Genomic DNA, 26,343 nt, shown 5'->3' on the forward strand with positions numbered 1-26,343 from the left:
TACCCTTTTGTCAAATCCAGGGTGGTGATATATTTGGCTGTTATGAGGCATTCCAGTAGTTTGTCCATCCTGGGCATTGGGTATGCATCAAATTTTGATATTGCATTAACCTTTCTAAAGTTAATATAGAAGCATATCATGCCATCTGGTTTTGGTACCAGCACAATGGCACTTCTCCACTCATGTCTAATATTGCTTGTAATTCCTCCTGACAGCTTCTCATATTTTTCCAAGAAAGGGGTCTCTTGTATCTGTTCTTATTCAGTAGTTGTGTAGTGGTAGGTCAAGTGGATTTGTCCAGGTAGAGCTGAAAATACAGAGGATAAAGACTCAACTAAATGTTATATCAGGGTTGGAGGTCTTCTTAAAGGTCAAAGGTCAGTATCTGGGTGAATTGTTCTACTAAGACTAGCTCCACCACCTTTCTTGGGCTGTAGCCAGTACCAACAGTGGTCCCTTAACTTCTGGGCTACCACCTGGGGCAGGGCCACCCTGTGGATAAATTTCTTTGCAAAAGTGATGCTGATATTTGGATATTGCATACAACCTAATATAAAATGGCAGCCTTGACTTGCAAATAATCCTGTGTGGCCACTGAGTCGAGTCCCCTGTAGGCAGCCTGAGATGGATCCCTTAAATTATGGGGCCAGCAAAATGGCCCGGTGTGAGAGGCAGCTGTCACCACTCATTCAAACGTAACTAGAAAAACCTGGTAGTCTTCCTCTGGTCTCATTGTTGAGTTTCACTGGGATCGTGGGGAGTGAAGATGAGCTTGGGGTTCCTGGGAGGGAATTAGTCCTCAGAGGCCACAACAATGTGAGCATCCAATGTCTGTTAGACAAGGTACTGCTGTTGCCCCTGTTGCTGTGCAGCCAGTTCTCTTCCAAGCTGCTGCTGTTGTAACTGGAGGGCTGCTTGTTGCTGCTTGCTAGGCAGTCATCTGTTGCAACAGCTGGTATTGTCATTGCATAGCCTGCTCCTGCCGGTTATGTCAGCCATTTGAACAGTTTCTCCACGTCCATCTTTCCAGTAGCCCCACCTGGCATTGTCTACCCAAATGCTTTTAGCAAAGTTGGGATGAGTGGCCTGCACTGTCCACCAACAATGAAAGGGCTCACTTACCACAGATACCCCCAGTGGGCTGGTGGGGTGTGGCAGATCCTCTTCTCTCCTGGTGGCCATGCTGACAACTGCTGCTACCACAGTGATCTGGCCGTTCTGTGAATCAGCCATCCAGTCAGGTCATGCCTTTCAGGGTATATGATGTCCAACAAAGGGGTAGCCCTCTGGGTTAGGTAAGGGTCGCTGGGTCTTCCCCTGGATTGAGATCTTGTCCTTCAGGGCCTTCTCACCCCTAGACTCCCCATATCAGAGGTCCACTTCTTCCTTTGGCACCATTTAGGGGTTGGTAGGGGAACATGGCCCCACCCTTCCTACAGGGTTCGAATCAAGGCCCCAGTGTAGATAGCTACATCCTGCGCTGCCAAAGTGCTATACTCCTGCTTCCCTGGCTCAGTTCCTACCATCCCCTCTGTTCCCATAAGTAAAGTGAAGACGACATCACCTTAAGTAGAAATAAGATTCTCAGACCTTCTACACCTCCCAAGTCTCCCATTGCCTTTCGAGTTGGGTCACACTGCAGTCAGGGCTCAGGCCTCAGAAGCTCCTTCCCAGGAGCTCAGAATGTAGGTCAGCTCCTCTGCAGACTGCTAAACTGGCCTGCTCCCCTTCTGAGCTCCTCCTCCAAGCCAGGCATGCTTTGCTGGTATGGTGGGGTGGGGCTGTGGAGGCAGAGTAGCTACTTAAAGAAGGGGTTACTGGTGTGGGGTTTGTATGCCCTGTCACAAGGACCATCCCTTCCTGCCACACAAGGTGTTCTCCCTTAGCTCAAGTAATCAATGTCTGGGTGTCTAGAGGAGAGAGCCTAAGGTTCTACTCCAGGGGTGGGCAAACTTCTTGGGCTGAGGGCCACATCTGGATGGGGAAATTGTATGCAGGGCCAGGGTGCGAGAGGCAGTGCGGTGTGTGGGAGGGGGGCGGTGTGCAGGAAGGGGCTCGGCAAGGGATTGGGGCAGAGGAGGGGTGTGGGGTGTACGAGGGGGCTCAGGGAAGGGGGTTGGGGTGTTGGAGGGGGGCTCAGGGCAGGGGTTCAGGAAGGGTGCAGGGTCTATGAGGGGGCTCAGGGCAGGGAGTTAGGGTACAGGAGGGGTGCACAGTGCAGGCAGGGGGTTTAGGGCAGGGAGTTGGGGGATGGGGTGCAGGAGGGGTTCGGCCTCCAGGGTGTCAGCAGCATGCACCGGGGCAGGCGCCCTGGCCCTGGGCTGCTTCCAGAAGTGCTGCAGCCCCTGGGGGGAGGGGAGGGCAGCGGGGTCTGTGTGCGCTCCCCCGAAGTTCCCATTGGCCGCAGTTCCCCATTCCCAGCCAATGGGGGTTGTGGGGGGCGGTGCCTGGAGGCAAGGGCCTGGGAGCCACAGGGACATTGGGCCAGCTGCTGCTGAAAGCGGCAAGGGGCCTGCGGTGCCCTGGGGGACAATCCTATGGGCCAGATCCGGCCCATGGGCCGTAGTTTGCAGACCTCTGTTCTACTCCCTGCTCTGGGGGGCAGGTGGTGGTTATACAGTAAATTGTCTGTCTGCAACATGTGACTTGGTTGCACCTGGAGGCCCAATCCCCTGTACTTCCCAGGTTGCCATTAATTTCCTGTAGCTAAAAATACTATTACTCGCTCTCTAATTCACAAAGGTCTCATTAGCCTGTAATAAATTCAGATCAATGCAAGAGCAAAAACTGTTTGGTGCTGAGCCAGGCCCTTAAAATACCATCTCACAAAAACAACCTAGGAGAAGCAGAGCAAGGACAACCGGCTCTAGGTTGCCAGTAGGGTTGCCAACCCTCCAGGATTGTCCTGGAGTCTCGAGGAATGAAAGATTAATCTTTAATTAAAGATCGTGTGATTGAAACCTCCAGGAATAGTCCAACCAAGATTGGCAATCTTAGCTGCCAGTAAATTAAACACTGCTATATGGCAATACAAACCAGAATATAAAGGTTTTCTTAAATCCACTATTCTTTCCCTGAGACTAGTTTCTAGATCATGGGTATAGGGAAGAGGGGGTGCATGAAGTCTCTTGTCCATAGGATTGCCTTGCTTCTTGTATAGCCATCTTCTTCCTCCACCATCCTGGCCGCTAAACCCTAATATGGAGGGACCATCTCCGTGTGAGAGTCTTATTCTCCAAGAAGCAACAGAGGGTCCTGTGGCACCTTTGAGACTAACAGAAGTACTGGGAGCATAAGCTTTCGTGGGTAAGAACCTCACTTCTTGCATCTGAAGAAGTGAGGTTCTTACCCACGAAAGCTTATGCTCCCAGTACTTCTGTTAGTCTCAAAGGTGCCACAGGACCCTCTGTTGCTTTTTACAGATTCAGACTAACATGGCTACCCCTCTGATACTTATTCTCCAAGCTCATTCATGTCTTGGTCTCATCTGTTACCAAGGCTCCCAAGTGGGAGAATTGTTTTGGTGGAGTGGACACCTGAGACAATGAGAGGACAGAGTCCAATAAATCCTTCTAAGTTGCTTACCAAACCACTGCCCATTTGGGCCAGACTCACCCCAGTGCCATCGAGAGGAAAAGGCCCATCTAATCTCCTTGTGAAGAGAGAGATGTTTAGGAAATGAAAAGGCAGTCCTCTTGCGACCTGATTGGTTTTCTTCTTCTTTCGTGGAAACTCCACTGACAATGCTACTGCAGCCATCGTTCTGAAAATGTAGGGTAGCTATAGTTTTGCACTGCTCAGAAGAGCTACACTCAGGGCTAAGAAAAGTACGTAAGCAGGACCACAAGAGCTTTTTATAACTCATCTCAAACCCTATGCAAGACTGCTTGGGTGCAGGAGGGGAATGGGATCACTGATTGGTTCTCATTTAGACTTGGCAGAAATACAGCCATATCCTCTCTTCTTTTGTTATCATTTCTAGAAGCTGGGGGATTTCACTCGGCCATAGAGACATGATCTAGACACCTCAGAAAGTATTTGCATAACTAAGATTAGCCTTAGCATCTCTGCTTTTGTTCAGATTTTTATAGTACGCCTCACTAACTGTTAGCAAAGTAAATAGTTTCTCTGACGACAAGATGGCCGGGAAGCATGAACACAGAGTTAGGAATCAGGAAGTCACAAATTCTAAACCTGGCTCTGCTAGTGTGTGGCCTTTCAAATAAAAATCTTACACATAGGAATGCTGGTAAGAGGCCGATCTTTATAGCAGTGGTTGGTTTAGAGTTAGTGGGGCTGCGAGCAGCTTCATTTTTGGTCCCCCTCCCTGTTGGGACCCAGCCAAGAAAAAGAACATTCTCTCATTTCCCCTGAGTTTTCATTCTTTTTTTTTTCTTCCTCCTCCTACTATATTATAAGTAATAGGAAGTAAACGAAAATAAAGTGAGGTACCTTGAATGGGGCAGGGGGTTGGGGTGCAGGGGTTGGGCTCTGGTAGAGACTTGAGGTGCTAAGTGCAGGCTCTGGGCTGGGGCACGGGGTTAGCATGTGGGAGGGGTCAGGGGAACGGCACTTACCCTGGGCATGTGGCTCCCAAAGCGACCCAGCACGCCCCTCTGGTAACAGCTCCTAGGCGGGGGTGTCTGCGCACTGTTGTGTGCAAGCACCGCCCCCACAGCTCCCATTGGACACAGTTCCAGACCAATGGGAGCTGCGGAGTTGGCGCTCAGGGTGGGAGCAATGCAGAGACCTTCCCCCCCCACCCCCCGCCCCCCCGCAGGGACATGCTGCTTGCTTACAGGAGCGGCATGGAGGAAGGGAGGCAGCACAGGCAGGGAGCCGCCTTAGCCCTGCTGCGCTGCTGCTGGTATGTCTCTGCACACCCCTTGTGGGGGGGGGCACTGGGTCTCTGTGTGCTGCTTCGGGCGGGGGCAGCACGGGGACCCACATGCCAGCAGCCAGCCGCTTCCAGGAGCAGCGTGGGGCCACGGAATGCAGGCAGTCTGCCTGTCTGAGCCCTGCTTTGCCACGGGCCGGGACTCCGGGGCAGGTTGTCAGGTGAGATTTGTCCTGCATTTTGGGGGGGGCCCTGTCTATGGGGGCCCTCTGCCACCGCACTGTTTATTTCATGGTGTAAATGCCTCTGGTTTAGTGTGGCTCCAGTCATTTGATTAGGGTTACACGTGATCCATATCACTGCAGGGAAGGAGTCAGTGGCTACTATTATAACCTTGGGTGAGTCACTTCATCTCTCTGCACCATCTGTCAAATGCTGATAGTGGTCTACCTTTCTGTGAGGATTGTGAATTAGTAGAATTGCTGTGCCAGGCTTGGCACTTGGAAAGCAATATGTAAAATCCTTTTGAGCAATTTTGAAATATTGTTGCCTTGAACTCCCAGCACAGGAGGATCATGAGTCATTCACAGCACCTGTCCAGCCACTTTAGCAATGCTAGCCAGATCTTATGTGGCTTTCAATTTTCAAGTCTAAGTTAACAGAGGCAAAGTTTAAAAAACTAACAACAAAAACAAAAAAACCTGGAGCGTTGGAAGCATTTGCTTTTGTGTGGGCTAGTGGGGAAATTTGCATAGACTTTGCAACTAATATAGATGTATTATGAGAGCAAATTTAGGGCACACAAGGTTTGAGATTAACCCTTTAAATATCTATAGCGTCATTATTCTGTTCCCTTTGATCTAAACAGTGATACGCTGACCCTGTAGAACTCCTTACCCATAATATTAACATTGCTCATTTAACAATACTTTGAATAGGAAGTGTATTCTGTGATGTTGTATACTCTTTGTTTATCCACATGCACAAGGTATATGGACAAAGAATGATGAGCCTGGGGTGAACTGAGATGGCTTCTTCCCCTCTAGTTCCCCATTGTGGAACAACTGTAGACACTTGGTATTATTGTTTCATCAAATAAGAGCTGTGCGTGTTCATCTGTTAGCAATGTGATGGGAGAATGTAACCTACCATTAGGAAAGGGATATATCCCTTTGTCCGCATGCCTATAGTTCATTGCACACCAATGGGCAGACACACACCCCTTGAGACTGATAGTTTCCTTTGAATCATATGGTCGCTATTCACATCCAACACTTGTGCTTTGAACAATAGGGGAAAGAACATGACTGACAAGTCTTTATAGTTTTCATGGACAGAGTCCTTGAAAAGTGTCATTTAAGTTAACAAAGCAAATCCTTGTCATGCTCCTTCCCATTGTCAAACGAATGTACCTCCTCAAGTCAGAAGGCCTGATCTAAAGCTACATTTTGTTGGGTCCTGGCAATAAGACCATCAAGTTGGGTAGATACTGCATGCAGTGATGGATGCCCTAGGAAAAAGTCAAAGATTTCCTGTGGCTTCTTGAGTAGTTAGAGCCTATGAGTCCAGCCCCTTCCAGGCACTTCTCTACCCAGGGGATAATGTCTAGGGATCTTGGTTCAATTGCCCAAGCATCTTACAGGTCAGCTTTTTTTTTTTTTTTTTTTTTTTAAATCAGACATTCACTGTGACCGTGCCAGTTTTGCTATGATGGTGTCTTCAATCTTTTAATACTGTGTCAGTGCTTTTCTTCATAACAAGTGACGGCCTTTTTGGAATAATGGGAGATTTTTGAAAGTGTCATAAGGAAACATTAGCTCTGCTTTGATCAGAGGAGTTCTGGTTTTGCTGTGGATTAATTTTTTTGTTTTTTGTTTTTTGTTTCCCCCCCCCCCCCCCCCCCGAAAGCTAGTAATGATTATGAAGGAATCCTACTTAAATCTTTTGCTTTTCCAAGGATCATGAATACATTTTTCTTAAATTAAAAATAAAGAAACAAGAAACATGTTGACACTGGATTCTGCAACCCTCATTTGCAAATTATAGTGTTTGTTTTTCTTTTTAATCTGTTGGACAAGGAAGAGAACAGTGAATAGTTTGCAAACACTGGCCTGCCTGTCCTAGAGTAAAACCTGCCCTCTACTGTTGAAATGAAGAATGACTCCTATTATGAAGGCTTTTACATTCTGACTTTGTAATCAGTTTGAAAAAGATGACTGGCAAAGTTCATTACTATAGTACTGGAATGTTGGGTTGTACGGATTTGAGCTTCTGCTTGACCCTTCTGCACAGTAGTTATGTGAGTGCTGCATGAAATCCTATAGCTATCCTCCTAGGAGAGCTTTACAGTTCACAGTACATAATGAAGTGTTCTTCAGGAGGGGAATCAAATCCTTGAATAAATGGACAAGCCACCTGAAAGCTGTTGAGCTTTCTGGAAAAGAAATGAGGCATTTTGACTTTCATTCACACCAGCAAACTACAAAGAAGCATACAGGGCTTGTGCAGACAAAAAATATAAGCACTTGCTAGGATCTCAGGATGTTCAAAGGCACGTTGCAGGGAATGGATTGCCTTATTGCTGCAAATATGCCAGCTACTGTGCAAAGTATTCATACGGCAGGCAGCCTTGTACCTTAACCTGATTTTAGTTGCAAAAAAGGTGAATAACTGTTGTCCAATATCTTATTAGGTGCTGTCATAGGCTTTTGTAATGCTTGGCTAAAGACTAACATTAAACCCTAAATTATTACTATTTCTCTACACCTATAGCATTTGTTGCACAAAGACACACAGTTGCTGGAAAGTTAAGTATGTGGCCAAAGGGATTGATCCTGTTTGTTACGGAGGGTGAACCTGGTCAGTCCCATCGTCTAAAGATGCTTGCTTGCATAAGCACTGACATTTTTGGCCCTGTGCTCATTATCAGAGCTCCTGGAGAAAAATGAGAAGAGTTGACTGCATATTCATCTCATTCATCTTGTTCAATTTGGAAAATTCCAGTGAGGATTCAGAGTGTAGGGTGTAGACAGCAAGTGTAAGGGTATGTAATCGTTCACTAATGGCAGCAGGTGCAGCTTCTGTCACACTTTAGTCTCGTTGGACCTCGCGGCAGCATTCTCCATACTAGGTCATGATATTCACTGAATCAGTTTCAGTCGGGTCTTATGGAAAGTTTAAAAAAAAAAAATCAAGGTTAGCATGCCATTCACTGACCATCTCAGGAAGCCAATAAACTCTTGTCAGATTGTTTCCTTTGCTTGCTGTGTCCCTTGGGGGCCACTTTTCTTTGCTAGCTACATGCGCCTACATAGTTTAATTATAAGGAAATGTAATCTGCCCTTCTATCAATTTTTATAGTTTCCTGTTCCACCTGAATGCTATTTCAGTTTCTACTTTGCTCACTGGTTTATCGGGCATTTGGCAATGGATGCATGACCACTTTATGTGGCTGAATTGAAACAAAACAGAAATCCAGTTTATTGGCCATCAGTCGTTGCTAAGTGATGCTTCCACCCTAATAATTCTGTTCAATAACATTCTAATCTGTAAATACAGTTTACATAGTTTGTGTGTCAAACCACCCTCAGCCTAGTTATGTATATGAGGTCCACTATTAATGCTTCTCTTTGTCACTTATGAAACTGTGCTAGGCTCAGCAGAACAGAGTGTTGGATAAATGCTCTGGTCATCTTAATATCACGTTGCCAGTCTTATTTTTAGGAGCCCCACTGACACTGTATTTAGGATGCAGATTAAAATGTAAGCAGCTTGGATCTTTATGGGCATTCACCTGGCTGAGTATCTTACTCCTATTTTCACATCTTTGCTTAGTTTCCTGCTTAAATTACATAGACTCTAACTAGATCTTTTTTTTGCTGTTGGTCTCTTAGCTGAGGTACCCCAGCCATTCCCCTCAGAGGGGAGTGGCAGGTAAAGTAGATATTAGTACTGGCCGTGTTTACATTTAAACTCCTGCAAGTATAGCCCTAAGGCTTTGCCAAGATGAAGCAATGTACAGTGAAGGGTTCCTGGCCACATCTCCATAAATCTTCAGACTAGAGCCCCAACTCCCTGGCCTTGCCCTTGGGATCAGGGCCGGCTTTAGGCCGATTCGGCTGAATTGGGCCCCGCGCCTAAGAGGGCCCCGCAGCTGTCCACTCTGCCCCCAGCTCACTTCCCCCTCCTCCCCTCCCCTGAATGCTCCGCCCCCTATTCCTCCCCCTCCCCTGCTTCCCCATGGCTCCGGCTCCGGCCCGGACCCAAACCCCACGACCCCAGCCCGAGTGGGGCCCGATTCCTGGGGGCGGGGCTTGCTGGTGGCAAGCCCCGCCCCCAGGAATCGGGCCCCGCTCTTGCTAAGGCCGGCCCTGCCTGGGATGAGCCTGTTCTGCTAACAGACAGAAGTGTGTGTGTGTGTGTGTGTGTGTGTGTGGCTTCCCTCTGCCTTCACAGCCTTCTCGCACAAGGTAAAGGGATATATATTGACTAGAACAGGGTTCAAAAAAGAACTAGATAAGTTCATGGAGGATAGGTCCATCAATGGCTATTGGCCACTATGGGCAGGACTGGTGCCCCTAGCTTCTGTTTGCCAGAAGCTGGGAATGGGCGACAGGGGATGGGTCACTTGATGATTACCTGTTCTGTTCATTCCCTCTGGGCACCTGGCATTGGCCACTGTCAGAGGACAGGATATTGGCACAGATGGACCTTAGATCTGACCCACTATGGCCGTTCTTATGATAGCATTATACCCCTAGAGCTGTACATAGTCTCCCTAAGATTCACACAGAAGGGGACTGTGGTCAGTTGTCTTTGCGCTGCCATTCCCCTCCTCTTGGGGAACCCAGGGTGGGTGCTCTTGGAGGGCTGCATGCTGGGAAGGGGCTAGAGACTAACTGGGATGGCAGCACGGGCATGCAGCACAGAGTAGGGCTGGGCAGGGGTCTGCACATCATCTTCCCCCTCAATTCACAGAGAACCTGTGAAAATGAACAGCCTGCAACTGGCTGTGTTATCTCTCAAGTAACCCCCACCCCCCTTTCCAAACACACAGCTTTTGGCCCCCCGGACAGTCCTGGCCATGGGCAGCCATGGAGAGATGCTGCCAGACATAGGCGCTGACTTTTATTTTTCCAGGCGGGTACTTTACCCTGGCTCTGCCTTGAGGCCCTGCCTTCACTCCACCTGCTCCAGCCCCACCCCCTGCCCTTTGCTTGCTCCTCTCCACCTCCTCCCCCTGCTCACCTGGTGCTGGCTCTTCTCCTCCTCCCACGCAGTGCCTCCTGCCAGCCAACAAACAGCTGATCGGCAGCCAGCCAGCTCCAGGGCCCCGCCCAACAGCTGTGGGTGCTGAGCACCTCCTGGTTTGTTTGTTTTTCTGTGGGTGCTTGAGCCCAGGAGCACCCTGGGAGTTGCTGACTATGCTTTCAGGCACAGGGACTTGCAACAGAGGCACAGGTCTCAGTGTAGCTGGCCTTGTTTCTCCAACAGGTCCTCTAAAATCCAAAGGGTAATGGGGATTGGGGCATACTCGTCCTTGTGATAGGTTGGCATCTGGGGCCTCTACAAGGGAATCCTTAAAGATGTTTCCTTCCTGAATCTTGCACCTGTTGGTCATTCCATGTATGGGGATGATCCTCTATTCTGGTTAATCAGCAATCTGATAGATGGGTGTGAGGGATGCTATATAAATACCTTTGTATTGTTACACTGATAGATTTGCACTACATCAACATGGCAGCTCCAGGGACATTTTGGCTCAGAACTTAGCTTTCGGGCATGTTTGGTTAGTGAAATGTCGTGGTGGGACTAGTCCAGCTGTGCACTGCCATTTCACCAGCCTGTGTGAATCCAGCTCTCAATTACTGATTATACTCTTATCAGGGTGCAGAGTTCATGGGAAATACTTCCCACAGACCCTTTCTTCTCTTTATGCTAGAGTTTGTATTTTGCCATCATCTTCTTGTTGTCAGCGGAGGGAGCAAACTTCAGAATGGCAGTTGCCCTAGTTTCTCATCTCGCTCTGCGCATGCTGGAAATAAATGGATTATCTGATACGCTGACTAAAAGAAGCCAGGAGGGATTAACTGAGTCCTAAACCATAACACTTCCTTTAGGTTTGTCACATGACTTCAACGTTGAAGGATCTTCTTAAGTTCAAGGAACTTGTGGCCCTGTTCAGTCTACAACCAGAAACCCTGGAGCAGACCAAAGCTGGCTAATGTTAAAAGGGCAGGTGTGGGGATGTATATGGAGTTGGGAGTTTGTATAGTCTATGGAAAGGTAGGGAATTTTAAATCCTCAAAATAGAGCAGACCATATTTACCCTATTAGGGAGGATTATAGAAGTGAATTAAAACAGTTTAAGAGCCCTCCTGTCTTTTGTGCAAGCCATTGTCTCAGAGACTTTCAGGAAAACATGACAAGCTTCCTATATCAGGTTTTGTCACGGACTCATTCTTTGCATCTGAGCAAGTAGTTTAACCTTCCTATGCCTCCATTTCCCTGCTTTGTACAAAAAGGATAGTGATATTCCCTCTCCTTTTGTAAGACATTAGAGAGCGAAGCATATTATGATTTATTAACGGACATACTGAAACCAGTAGCTGAATCACATGGGGAACACTTTGAATTAAGGATTTATTTGCAAAAGTGTTCTTTTTTGGTCTAATATCACATTTTTCTAAATTGCAGTCATCTAATAACTTACACATAAAGGATACGAATTTCAAAAGGCCAATTTTTCAAGAGAGACGTAGGCAGTCTTAGGTTAAGTCTTATTGAAAGACAATAGAAATTTTATCTATAGACTCATTCAACATTATCTACCTATAGTAATTTTCTTTCTGGGTACTAAAATATAAAATACTTTGTAAGGCCATTATTGCAAATGCATCATGTCTCACAAGTTATTAAAGAAGGTAGCATTATTTATTAATAGATATTTTTATTACAGTCCTTGCTTTAATATCTGAGACCTCTTAAATGTTTCATTAATAGATACTGCTATTACATCTAGGAACTCAATGTGACGTGTTAACAGCAGTTCATTCTCTTGCTCCCCAATCCAATAAAGGCAGAAATCCTTTTAATATAAAAGGCACTTTAATGGGTGAGTGCAGGGCGGATGTGCAGGTTTAAAGTTCTGGAGCGGGGGGGTATGGAGTTCACTTACACATTGATTCTAACTTCAGTTCTGAGGTCGTGTATATTGGTTAAGCTAAAAAGTCCAGAATGCTGGGCCTTAGTGCAAATCAGTTAATGCCCAGACCTGCATATTTGATAGATATTCATTTCTCATTTACATAAACATCAGTAAGTGTCTGCAATGTCCAGCTCCTACTGTCTTACCATGAAACTTACTCCAATTCCTTTTCCGTTTCCTATTAATGAGAGAAGCACTTAATCACAAGGGCAGGTCTCACCTCCTCTGCCCCTGTGTCAGAGCAGGAGACAGAGTGTGTGTATGTGTGTGAGAGAGAATGAACTAGCATGTATGTAAATTAATGATGATCCAGGAATCGGTATTAATCCACTCAGTAACTAGCTGCATAACATACGACTCCAGAGAGGAAACCCCTAATGATTAGCTGCATTCTAACTTTCCCCGTCTCTGCCTGTACAGAACCTAAAATGCAGAGTTAGGGCCAAATCTGAAGATCTTGGTTCCTTTGGTCTTTGGATCAGGCTCTTCAGGTGGTAGGATGGCTGGCTGGTGGTAATGTGGAAAGGGATCATCTGGCATAATCATCCTTTCTTCTGGGTTGCCTCCCTTCAGCCTGGTGTGCGGTTATTGAGCACATGCTTATTGAGCAATGCTTCTTTGCAGGGGCATTCTTCAATACTTCTTTGCAGGGGCATTGCTTCTTTGCAGGGGCATTCTTCAATACTTGTCCTAAGATGTGCTTCTGCTCTGAACAGCTACTTTTAAAATGGCCCCATTGTCTCAGTGATTTTCAGATCAAATCTTCTCTGTTCACAAGCAGAGATGCTTGGTTTCCTTCCCCCTCCCTCTCCCCAGCTGAAATGCCTACAAACTCCACCTAGGATGAGAAAGTCAAGCCGGATTCTATACTTTCTCATGCATTGTTGCCAGTACTAAAGGTTCCCTTTGCCATGTTATGCATCTGTGGGTTTGCACACATGTAACTCGGGCCTTGTCTACACTAACGTTGTAAGTTACGTTAGTTAAGTTATGTAAATTACGTAACTTAAGTTGACATAACTTACATCAACTTGCAGCAGTGTCTACACCGTGCTCTGACACGAGACGCTCTCCCATCGACGTAGTTTCCGCCTCTCTTTGAGGTGGAGTACTGAAGTCAACGGGAGAGTGTTCTCCCATCGACTTATCATGTCTTCACCAGACCCGCTAAATCAACGCCACTGCATCAATCACAGCGGCATCAATTTAGCGCTGTAGTGAAGACTAGTCCTCAATTAACAATGCAGGTGATGATATGCAAGAAGGAATAGAATCCTAGCTCCCGCACCCAGGCCAGGAGGGAAGAAACTCTATAGTCTGGTCACTAAAGTCAGCAGATCTGTCGAGGGAGAAAGGAGCCATAGTTATTTTTCAGAGAGGAACTGCTCCTCAGACATTTCCTACAGGAACATTCAGAATGTTTCCTTCGCTTTTCTGTCTATTTCTTTCTTAACTGTGTGAAGACAAAGCACTTGAATTTAAATGAGCAGCTGTCCACATCTGATTCCAATTACATGTTTAGAGTGTTCATGTCATCCACTAATGGTCATTACTGTCAGAAGGGATGACAAAGTTCTCCAATATCTTCGGGAGATTAATAATTTTTATGCAGAATATATTTGAGATCCATTATTATTTACACAGATTCTTTCACATTAAAGTCAATACTAGGTTTGGAAAAACAATCCTAAAAGACTTCTTGGATGAAGAAAATGGTTTAATTCTTTATAAGCTTCCAAGAACAAAAAGATGGGATCTCCATTATTCCCAGAATGTCAGGGTGTCAAGAAGATGTCCCCTATGTACAGAATTCTAGTTGGTTAGGTGCATTATTAGGAAATGTATTGGGGGCTTTGTTCCCAAGTGTCAATTACTGACCATTTCATGAATACTACATGTACAGTACTGGCCTGTATGGATCAATGATCTCCTCCACTATGATACATCTTGGATTTCTATCAGATCTACCATGAAAGACCAAATTCTGGCCAATGCTAGGAAGTCAGGTAACCCACATCCCAAATGGAAATATATATGCAGCAAAACTTGTGTCGGTATGTGTCCCTATTTTGCCTGAGGCCGGGCCTGAGCATGGTCCCCTCCTGCATTCTCCTTTTGCTAAGAAAAGAAGATAATGCATGAAGAGCTCTGACGTATAAGAGCATGCTCTGGTCAGCTGCAGGAGTGGGTGTATATGTACCTGGAGGCCATCTCCATTTCCCTCTTACCACTTGCAGTTACACCTTTCCATGGTGAAAATTGAAGGGGGCCTGACGAGTGCTGTCTTTTACACCTTCTGGAGGAGGCACAGGCACACAACCAACTTCTCCCATGTGTCTCTGCTGCAACCTGAAGGTTTGCTGGCGTGCATGGATAAGCATTAGCAGCAGAATTTAGCCCAAAGGTTGAAACCTTCCAGTGCTATATGCATGTTCTAGCACTTTTCTCATTCTGTGCTATTTGTAAGCCAAAAAATGTTGAATTAATCTCTTCGCTTTTAAACAGTTACCTTTAAACATTACTGCTTCTGTTCTTGAGGCCTGAATGGTCCCAGGATAGCAATGGATAGACTCCATCAGCATCACTACGCTTTGCATCAGACCTTCAATGCACTGATATCTCCCACACTGGCACCTAGATAAATGCATGTAAAGATGTTTAAGTAGAGAAACAGGATATTGGTGTGTACATGGTGCTGGTACAGTGTTTTATAGGCCTGAATGTGGCTCACGAAGCAACAGAGAGTTAATGAACCTACCCTAAACAAGTGCCAATAAAATCTTCTTACCACTCTTCACCATCATGTATTTTGTTTATGCCAAACTATAGAGAGACGTTGTGTTAGATGTAGCATTGTAAACATGTATTGGTATTGATTTTGTATCCCTCCACCTTTAAAATGTAAGGTCAAGTTGCCTCAATTCCCACGTGTGGGTCCTTGAATGATAAATCATTTCTAATTTTGACTGCATTCCATCATTATACAAAAGAGCTCACAAATGGCATGACTAGGTGCAAATAATTTAGAAAGTAGAGATTCCCAGAGATCCAGTGAGATAAGGCAAGATTTTATAGCCATGACAGGCCACGAGATATTAGACCTTAATGCTGTCATTGGACTGGAATCTGTCAGCCTTGGGGCTTGAACTATTGTAATAGAGAGTGAGGGCAAAGAAGTATTTTTGTGACATGTTTTCCCCCCACCCTTTTTACTGAAGCGTTTCAGAGGTTAAAAGGTGTCTCAACAGAGATGGGTTAGTGGGCAGAGTGCAGGTGAGATAGTCAAAGGTACATGATAAAAGCATTTGATCACATGGCTATGCAATTGATCACATGGTGGAACAATATATCACGTGGTTGCAGAAAGAAAGGAATTAATAGCATGAGCATCATCACCACGTATGTGATAAAAATAGACAGAAACTATAGTCTACAGCCTTCAGAGAGTCAGATTATTGCTTGTTGCCTGTGCTGCAATTAACACTGAAAAGGGGTATGCTTTATCAAATTTTTAAGAACTGGTACTTTAATTTGCCTTTTTAACTATGCACTAGCCATTTAGAACTCACTTATAGATGCTTGCTGGGATGTTGGTTGTTAGAGATTCCTCTCGTGCTTTCTGATCAGGCTCTCTCTCTCTCTCTCTCTCTGAATTTCATGTCCATTTCTTCACTTTACCTGCAGAAGAGAGGTGCCGCTGCTTTATTGTCCAAAAAAATGAAATGTTTCTATTTCTCCTATTTTTTCAGATAATGAACCCAAATTTCATCCAAGAAGGTGAGTGAAAGACAGCTGCGCACTGCAATGTTTTCCTGCCACACCAGCTACCAGGATCAACCCACGTGAAACAGAACTTCACAGGGTTTGATCATAGTGACTCGCACTAGGGCAGGTCCCGCACTGGCACGCTGCCTGAGTAATCTTGGCTAGATTCCAGGGTAATCAGCGTGAGGAGGAGTCCTTCTGGCCCTAGTGCCTCTCGCCAACAACCAAAGGATCCATGCGGTGCTGAAATCACCAGACCCGCACTTCCCCCAAATGCCGTTTTCAAAACAAAAGAGTCAAGTGACATGGCCAGTGCCTGAGCGTTAGCATCTTAAGGGTGGTGGTACAGCCCTGCCAAAGAGGCAGGCGAGAGCTGCATTGGCCAGGAAGAGCACCAGGCGATTGTGCCTCAGGCCAGCGCCGTCTTTCCCGTGTGCTCAGTGTGAACCGGAAGGAGCAGCAGCTCGCTCTGCTCCATCTATTATGATGGTACGAATGCCATTGTAACCCACACTCCTCCTGGGTGTGGTGTTCTGTCCCATCTAGTGGCACCAAAACCACTTAAAGAGAGAGAGAAAATGAGTCTGCTCTACAGCCTTAGCCTCATGCAGTAGAGACTCATGCACTGAGCTCCAGAGGTCCCAGATTCGATCCCGCCCGCCGACGAGCGGGGCCTGTTGGTGTTACACCATCTCCCCCAGTGTGCCAGCGCTATTCAGCAGGGGACACAGCCCACTTCCTCCTCACCCACTTTCCAGTGACTTGCTGCCTGGGTGGAGAAAAGAAGCGAGCAGTCTCTGCGCTTTCCAGAGCAAAGGAACTGCTCGTGTGGGAGGCCCCTGCACGTTGGGCTTTTTGCAGGGCTTCTACCCCAGCATGGCCGTACAAGAGCCATCACAGTCTGTCTCTTAGTGAAGTTGCAGTTTCAGCAATTTTCCTTCCAGCCTCCTGTATCCTTAGCACTCGGTACAAAGGTTTTAAAGGCATCATTCAGGCACATGATCCCTGTATAAAAACCCACTGTGATTGGTAGGATGAAACACCTGTATTCAAATATCAGGTCTGGATGGGGGCACATTTCTTCTGCTTGGCTAAAAGGATTTGTGTGTGTGTGTGTGTGTGTGTGTTTGTTTCTTTGCTCCAGTGGCTCCAGAGTTCCTTGTGCCATTAGTGGATATCACCTGTTTGCTTGGTGACACAGTGATGCTTCAGTGCAAAGTCTGTGGACGGCCAAAGCCCAACATAACCTGGAAGGGACCGGATCAAAATATTCTCGACAATGAGAACAGCACAGCCACTTATACCGTTTCATCCTGGTAAGTTCATGCATTGGACTCCCAAAGGATTCAGGCTTGTTGGTAGTTTTCTTCCCATCAAATGAGGTGACTGCACCAGTCAGACTGCAAGACGTTAAAGATATGATTATCTAGGCCAGCCTGGCATGCTGCAGTAGCAGCACATTATGTATGCCAGCTATAGGGGATCAAAGTTTGGGACTCGGGTGAAGTCTGCAGCTCCCCAACCTGGGAATATGCTTTGCCTCTGGGACGAGGCAGTGTCTTGTGTGGCTCTCTAGGGACCTCCTCCAGCTGTTCCAAGAAGAGCATTGACGGTCTCTAGGGGAAGTCCTAGCTGACGGCGCTTGGGCAGAAAGACAGGCCATCATGATGCTGGATGCCCCAAAAGCCCCGCGTGGGGAGGGAAAAAGATATTTTCCAGAGAGCTTTGCAATCAGCTTTGGGCAAACCTTGCTGGCTCTGGAGTTTGAGTGCAGTTCAGATGCTCATCTACAGCTTATCTGAACCACTTGGGAGGACACAATTAAAGTGGAAATCTCAGGGGAACAAGCTCTCAAAAGATTTTCAGCACTTCTGGTTCTGGTCCAGATGTAACCTGGGAATGCAGAGTCGGGTGAAAATGAAAAATAAGAAATCCAAAAGAAGGTACTGTGCTCGTTCATCGAAACGTGCTGCCAGGTCAAGAGAGCCCCTGGAGACCATCAGGTTTTCATGGCTGCCCTTACTCTAATTTGCCCTGCTTGCACTTACTCAGCAGATTGATTCCCTGGGGTATTTAGAGGGATGATATTCCCATACAGGTGATGTGTTTACATCAGTGGTTCCATCTAGTCTTGTTGCCTTGATTTTTTTTCCCCCCAACATCCCTCTCCCCACCCCTCCGCTGCCAAACACCTGACTGACGGATAACTTACGTGCAATGGGCCAAATTCAGACCTAGTGCAATCTGGTGCAAATCCATTGGACTCAATGGAGCAATGTCACAGGTCTGAATTTGGCCCAGTAGAACTAAAAATACCCTTAGTATGTATTTCTTCTTAGTGCTTTGCATGGACATCCTTTATCTGTGCCCATTGTACCCTCTAAGACATCGTCATCGTTCCAATACGCTACGAGAGATGCCTGTGTAAGTATTCGCTCGTAAAGCAGCATTTTAAAATGTGACATTTCTGACACCTGTAGTGATTCTGGGGAAATCACCCTGAAGATTTGTAACCTGATGCCTCAGGACAGTGGTATTTACACCTGTGTGGCAACAAATGAACATGGAACAGCCTCGACCTCAGCTACAATCAAAGTGCAAGGTACTGGATTTTTACCTTATCTTTTTGTGCTTCTGAAACGTAATGCAGCAACAGCTTTGCTGAGCCTCTTTGTGGAGGCTGGGAGCACTTACAAATAGCCACTCTCCAAACAAGTAGGTCAGGAGCTGTTGCAAGTGAATGACAAACAAGGGGGCCAAATCATGCAGCCTTTACTCAACCCCAATTCCCACTCATGTCAGAGGGCAGCTGATGCTTAGCTCTAGATTGAGATGCCTTAACTTTAAAGGCCATGTTTTAAAATGTTGGCCTAACATGCATCATAACCACATAACCTTTACCCATCCTAACTGAGAACGCTGCTTCCCATAACTACAGCACCCAGTGGGCCCAGACTGGGCCCTGATGCAAAGCCCAAGTGTGATTTGCATAAAGGCTTTCATTGAGAGTAAGCTAGGGTTACCATACGTCCGGTTTTTCCCGGACATGTCCAGCTTTTCGGCAATCAAACCCCCGTCCGGGGGGAATTGCCAAAAAGCCGAACATGTCCGGGAAAATGCCGGCCGGGCACTTCCCCCCCCCGCGGCTGCTCTGCTCCTCCCCTGATTCTTCGGCTCTGTTTAAGAGCCGAGCTGCCCGAGCGCTATGGGCTTCAGGCAGCCCCCTTGCCTCCGGACCCCAGCCGCCGGCCGGGCACTTCCCCTCCCGGACTCCGGCGGCGCAGGGTCCCGAGGCATGGGGGCTGCCCAAAGCCGGTAGCGCTCGGGCAGCTCGGCTCTTAAACAGAGCCGAAGAGTCAGGGGAGGAGCAGAGCCTCCGGCCGCGGCGGCTCTGCTCCTCCCCTGACTCTTCGGCTCTGTTTAAGAGACGAGTGCTACGGGCTTTGGGCAGCCCCCATGCCTCCGGACCCTGTGCCGCCGGAGCCCGGGAGGGGAAGTGCCCGGCCGGGGGCGCAGGGTCCAGGGGCATAGGGGCTGCCCGAAGCCCAAGTGCTACCGGCTTCACGGTTTGCCGGGCAGCCTCCAGACCCTGCGCCCCCGGCTGGGCGTTTCCCCTCCCGGGCTCCAGCTGCACTGGGGAAGTGCCGGCCGGGGGCGCAGGATCTGGGGGCTGCCCGGCAAACTGTGAAGCCGGTAGCGCTCGGGCAGCCCTTTTCGCGTGGCTGGGAGTGGGAGGGAGGAGGGGGCGGAGTTGGGGCGGGAAATGGGCGGGGCCAGGGCCCCGTGGAGGGTCCTCTTTTTTTATTTGTTAAATATGGTAACCCTAAGTAAGCAGGAAATCAAGTCCTCTCCAAGTTGCAAATCATCAGCATAGATGCTGTTGCCTACAGATGTTGTTGCCCCTGCTCTTCCCTCTTTGCAAGAAGATTTGGCCAGGGGGGCCTGCACCTAAGCAAGGGGGCGTGAAGTTTACTGGTGGTGAATTTAGGGCTTTGCACCCCTTTGAAGGGAGGGGGTAAGGACTTGGCCCTTAGAAAACACTTTGTGGGAGCTCACCTTTGAGGAACGATGACAGTTCCAGGGAATTGTAATGAGTCCCAATGGTGAGCTGATTGTTGGTGACCTCCAGCTCCAACAAAGCATATTTTAGAAATTCAAATGAGATCTGCCTGCGGCACTGGAGGCAACGCAGCTGTAATGAAAGTATCACTGATGGCTTGTGGCGATGCGAGGATCATGAACATTTAGGAAGTCAATTTGTTTGTTCTCACAATGGGCCCCATTGGTTTGATTTGTCAGATTTACCGGAAAAGTAAGTGGGTAAATGAGCTGCTACCATATTCCAGACAGGGCTTAGGAGTCAATCAGCAATTGCTACACATGTAGCTATTGCTGATTGACTCCTAAGTGCTACAGTAATTCAAATAAGCTGTTTTATTATTAATTATTATTATTATTATTTATTATTAATAATAATTAATAATTCCACCCCGTGTGCCTTGTCTGTCATCTTTTGCAATGTCAGCCGTTCAAAGGTCACTACTGTGTGTGCTCACCACACCAACGGCCCAATCCCAAGTTCAGGGAAATCATTGGACATTTTTTTTATATAACTTCAGTGGGTTTGGATCAGGCCCTGAGGTTGCAGCAGAAACCAGTAGCAATGGGCTAAGGACACCAACGCAACTGCATTTACCATAGTTAGAATAACCTAATCCAAATTGCCATGTGTCTGAGTGAAAATCCCCCCCCCCCTTGCTGTTCTCCAAGGTCAAAGGTAGAAGGGTGAGGATACTACCATGCCATCCTCAGCGATGCTCAAATATACCGTGGCTGCACTTGCCTTCCTTTGTTCCTCAAATATTACTAGAGAGAGCGGGCACTCGGGCTTCAGAGCCAAGCTGAGCACCAGCTGAGAGCAAGAAGAAACTCCCACCCATGCTATAGTATTGCACAATTGAGTCAGCACATTATGGTCTAAAGGACATTGGCCTTCCTCTAAAACCTTTCAGTATAAACCCGTGTTGGAAACAGGATACCTGACTGGATGGACCAATTCTGATATAACAGTTCCTGTGATCTCTCCAGCCGCTGCCCAGACAACTCTCATGTCCACAATAGATAGTAGAAAGGCTTTTTTTTAAATATGCTCTAAGCAATGAAGTACAAACAATAAGTGATGTGATACTGGTTTTTCTTTTCAAGGTGTTCCAGCAGCCCCAAACAGTCCCATTGCTCAGGAAAGAAGCTGCACTTCAGTGATTCTTCGCTGGCTGCCCCCATCCAGTACTGGCAATTGCACCATTTCAGGCTACACTGTAGAGTACAGAGAAGAAGGTAGGGAAACATTAGCCTTTATGGCAGGGGTGCCATTTAGGGGGCACAGAGGGGCCTGGTGCCCCCTCCTTCCCTGCCCCCTCCTCCCCCAAACTTCATACAGAAGGTGTGCTCCCAGGCAGAGCTCTTAGGGAATGTCTGCTCTGGCAGAGTTACAGCGCCGCGCAGAGAGCGCTGGAGGGAAACCGCTGTTGTGTTCACACTGTCAGCTGCCTGTGCAATAGCGTGTTCACACTTGCAGCAGTATTTGGAGTGGTGCACTCTGGGCAGCTATCCCACAGAACATCTCTTCCTCTTCTGCCGCTAAGAGTTGTGGGAAAGCGGAGGGGATCGAGGGGCATCCTGAGTCCTGTCCCAATGCCCCGTGATGCATTGCTTTGCATTCCAGAAACCCCCGTGCTTCCATCCACATTTGGCACCATCTTCCCACGGTTTGTGTACTGTGCGCTCTGCCTCTTCAGGCTGCAGGAATGGATTCCGAACAGTTGACCAGTATGCTACTCACTCTGACTAACCCATCATGAGTGGCAGTGGAGTTATTCCTTAAACTACAAAAGCAAGAGGAATGCAACATTGATCTCACCACACGTAGTAGCCATGACATGAAATTTTGGCATTCATGGAGGTGCTGACCACAGTGGAATGCCGCTTTTGGGCTTGGGAAACAACCACTGAATGGTGGGATCACATCATCATGCACATCTGGGATGACGAGCAGTGGCTGCAGAACTTTCGGATGAGGAAAGCCACATTCATGGGACTATGTGATGAGCTCGCCGCAGCCCTGCGGCGCAAGGACACGAGAATGAGAGCTGCCCTGCCATTGGAGAAGCGCATGGCAATTGCACTGTGGAAGCTGGCTACTCCAGACTGCTACCAATCAGTCGCTAACCAGTTTGGAGTGGGAAAGTTGAAGGTTGAACTTGTGTTGACGGAAGTGTGCAGGGCTATTAATCACATCCTGCTCTGGAATACCGTGACCCTGGGCAACCTGCGTGACATTGTGGATGGCTTTGCACAAATGGGCTTTCTTAACTACCGATGGGTGATAAATGGCATTCATTCACCAGACCACCTAGCCACCAAGTACATTAATCGCAAGGAGTATTTCTGAATGGTTCTCCAGGTGCTTGTGGATCATCGTGGGCGTTTCACAGACATTAACGCAGGCTGGCCCGGAAAGGTGCCTGACACACGCATCTTTCGGAACACTTGCCTGTTCAGGAAGCTGCAAGCAGGGACTTTCTTCCTGGACCAGAAGATCACCATAGGGGAAGTCGAAATGTCCATTGTGATCCTTGGAGACCCCACCTACCCCTTAATGCTGTGGCTTATGAAGCCATACATGGGGCAACTTGACCACAGCAAGTTCAGCGGTTCAACAGCAGGCTGAGCAAGTGCAGAATGACTGTTCAATGTGCTTTGGCCGTTTAAAGGCCCACTGGCGCTGCCTATAAGGGAAGCTGGACCTGGCCATTGATAATATTCCTATGCTTATAGCCGCGTGCTGTACGTTTCATAATATTTGTGAAAGGAAGGGTGAAAGCTTCACTTTGAGCAGTCTATGAATCTTCCTATTCAAGTGGATGAAATTGGACAATTTCCAGGACTGTTTTCAAAACATTTTCATACTTGAAGTATCTGCCTGTGAGATGTTCATGATGGATGATGCAATGAACAGGGAGAAACTCCGGAAACTTGGGATCGTTTTTCAAAAGTCCAATAGGGCCTACTTTTCCCCCTACCATTTCAGGTGCTCCATCCGTTGCAACACTGACAAGTTTTATCCAGCAGTGCATTGCCATTTGTCAATGCTTTGTCAAGTGCATTCTTTATGTCAACACCGCGGGCTGTTTCTTTCAGCACCACTAAGTCCAACATTTCTTCTTTCACAACTACATCCGCAGAAACACAGTTTGAAGATGTCATGGTCATCCATGAAATTAATGTAGGGTTAACACTTAAATCTAAAACTATTCAGTTGCGACTTATGAACAGTAAACACTGCCTGTAGTGTGCAGCATGCAAGCAGATCACAGCACACGAGGTCTGCACAGCGCTACAGTGACACAGTTTCCTGTTATAATGAGCATGTGCTGCTGAAGTCCCCAGCAGCGGTGCCCCTCCCACGGGGCTGAAGCTCCAGCAGAAGCGCCCCTCCGCCTGCAGGGCTAAAACCCTAAGCACTGGCTTGCCGCCTCCTCTGGGGCTGAAGACCCTAGTAGTGGTGCCTCTCCTGCGGGGCTGAAGCCCAGCTTTGCCACCCCCAGCTTCGACTCAACACCCAGCGGTGCTGAAGCCCTGAGCCATGGCGCTCTGCTACGGGGCTGAAGCCACGAGTGCCGGCTTGCCCCACTGCGGGGAGAAGCCCCGACCTTCGGTGTCCCCCACAGGGCTGGAGCCGCAAGCGCCGGCTCTTCCCCTCCGCCCCGCAGGATGAAGCCCCAAGCTCTGCAAGCCGCAGTTGATCCCTTAAAGAGCCACATGCGGCTCGTGAGCCACAGTTTGGCCACACCTGTCATAGGCCATTAATTTCACCCAGCTACTCCCGCATTAAGCCCAGTAACTTGGGTTTGGCTAAAGCAAAGACATCCCATCTTGATTCAAAGTCTTTTCTTCTATTGTCAATGTATCAGACAGGCTTTTCTGATGGCCTCTTACTGTGACTACATTAAACTGCTTGTGTTTTTGGTCCAAATAACTTTGCTGTTTCCTGCATTCCAAGTGACGACCCACTTCCTGTTTTCCTTCCATCCAGCACTGAATTCCCCCACCTCTCTCAACTCCAACACTCCCTCCCCCCCCCCGCAAAAATAAATAATTAAATGAACTGCCATCCCTACAGGCCTAGCAATGCATTATGCCAAGGTCATACAAAATGATTCACATTCCTATTTACCTTCTGCTCACAAAGGCACAATGTTCGCTGGGCGGAATGCCTTGCCTTAGGCATGTGGCCTCTGTTTTTTTTTCCCCTCTTAATCACTCTACAACAAAAATGTAAGAAGCAATTTGAATTGTCTAAATCCCGTCACTTAGTGAATGATCTACCAGCTATCTTAACCCTCATCGCATCGATTTGACTGGCACATCTGACAAAGAACAATAACAACATTAATTGTTGCATTAACTCTTGCATTAACAACAGTAATCAAAACATTTTAAAAAGCAGTAGTTCTGTTTTTTAAAATGTTGTTGATTCCTCCACTGTTGCTCAACTTCACAAGGATCACTGACTTTTCCCTGCCTGTCTCTGCGATATAAGCGAACCTCACAGATAGTCATGTTCATGTACTTTATGCAAAGCAAATACTTTATGGTAAGAACTTAAGGTTAAAAAGTCAGTCTTATGCACAAAGATTCGGCCTCCGGACTCCAATTTATATAAAAATACTCCATGCTTATGCATCTTGCTCTTCTCTTGCCATGTGAATGCCCAATATTACTGCGACTTACCGTTAATGGGTGTCATGCAGTTCACATGCCCCCAGATCAAAACATACCCCAGGCCCAGAGGTTGAAGATTTGGGATATGTAGTCATGCCATCTTCAGTGAATCTGGATTGTAACATGGCTGCCTGTGCCTCCTTCCCAGATGCGATTACTACCACTGGTCCAGTTTTCTTCATTCTTTTCCCCCACATTTGGCACATTGCAAATGGGTCTTCCTCCAGTGCATCCCAGAATCCTTTGTGCTGGTTTCCATTGTTTTTTAAACAAGACACCAAGGTCCATGGCTCTTCACGGGAAGGGCTACAGGAATGGTTCCCCTGGGTTTCCGGGCATTCATAGAAGACCCAGTTGCAAGTGACTGAACCAATCTGCATCAGCACAGGTGAGGAGAGACTGAATGGGGCTCAAAGTTATTTGTGGTAACCAGAGGCCCCTCTTTTTTAAAAAATAAATAAATAAAACCCCCAAAAAATCTCAAGTACAGAATCTCCTTTTCTGTTGATTCCTTTGGTATTTCACCCAGTTATTCCACTGTCATTTCCAGATATGTCTGGATATTTTTTCTTGGGCTGTATTTTGGTCTTGTTGTCCATGAATTTTATTCCTGGAAGGCTCCATATTTAGCAGATCTCATTATGTACGCCACAGACATGTTCTGAGAATCCTGACAACTTGTTCTTCATCTAGGTCCTTCAAGAATCCTATCTAAAGCCCAGCTCCCTCTTGCCGGGGTAAATAATGCATCCTAGAATTTCTTCCACTGCACTTCACTGTAATCAAAGAGAGAAAAATCAAGTCAACATCACATTTCTTTACCTGATTTCACATTCACTGAAACCTTGTGCACAGGCCGGTGCACATCAATGTAAGCCTGGTGTGAGACAACCTCAAATGCTATGCGCATTTCTGAGGGCCTCACTGCCCGAAAGATATTGGCGGAGAACAACAAAAATGACAGGGTGTCACAGGGTCTGCACAGGTTTCTGCCCTCTCACCCTGTGCCCTGTGCTTAGGCTGGTAAAATAAGAGTTCTCACGCCTTCTTCTGGTGTTTCACCCTTGTGCTTTATTTTACAGTGCCACCGTGCAGTCCCCTTTATTCCCCAACAGTTATCTCATTTCTACCCCATTCCAGGGTCTCTTGGCCCTTGAGGCTCCCTTCCTGTGGTGAGGAGACAGAGCTGTCACCTCCTGTCCTCTCCCAGGCTAGCCTCCCAACTGAGTTTTGTTCAGGGCTTTTATAGCCCTCCCAGCCTTCAGCCCAGCTGTCGCTGCTTAGCTCAGTCTATTGCAGTGACAGCCCTCATTAGGGCCTGCAGCTGGGCTCCCTGCTGGCTGCTTTGAGCCTCTGCCCCTGGCCTTTCTGCCTGAAAGCAGGGCTTAGCCAGCATTTTAGCAGGGCATTCAAGGGGTTTCACCCCTGCCCTGCCACACAGGGGTTGCAGGGATTGACTTAAAGGAAAGAGTAAAAGTATTACATAGCTGTAGCTTGGTTAAACAATAACTAGAGAGAAGATGTGTTTGGAGGGAGAAAAATTGTCCCAGGAGGGGACGGAGGAGTTATTAGCAAAGAATAATGGGATGAAATTGTGAGAAGAAAAGTTTAGGATGTGCTATCAGGAAACTCAACGGGGAGTACTTGTGACACCTTAGAGACTAACAAATTTATTTGGGCATAAGCTTTTGTGGGCTAAAACCCACTTCATCGGATGCAAGGAGTGGAAAATACAGTAGCAGGTATAAAT

General features: G+C 47.3%; 1 protein-coding gene across 2 annotated transcripts in view; it reads left to right on the forward strand.

The window, feature by feature from the left end:
• Nucleotides 1-26,343, forward strand: part of KALRN (kalirin RhoGEF kinase) — a 721,955-nt gene that overhangs the window by 683,854 nt on the left and 11,758 nt on the right. For both annotated transcript variants that reach the window (XM_065561521.1, XM_065561522.1), the window contains 4 exons: nt 15,794-15,821; nt 16,954-17,125; nt 18,290-18,411; nt 21,015-21,146. In XM_065561521.1, coding sequence (XP_065417593.1) covers nt 15,794-15,821; nt 16,954-17,125; nt 18,290-18,411; nt 21,015-21,146 — 454 coding nt within the window. The remainder of the gene's footprint in view (nt 1-15,793; nt 15,822-16,953; nt 17,126-18,289; nt 18,412-21,014; nt 21,147-26,343) is intronic.

Source organism: Chrysemys picta, chromosome 11, assembly GCF_011386835.1.
Source record: "Chrysemys picta bellii isolate R12L10 chromosome 11, ASM1138683v2, whole genome shotgun sequence".
Taxonomy (NCBI): domain Eukaryota; kingdom Metazoa; phylum Chordata; order Testudines; family Emydidae; genus Chrysemys; species Chrysemys picta.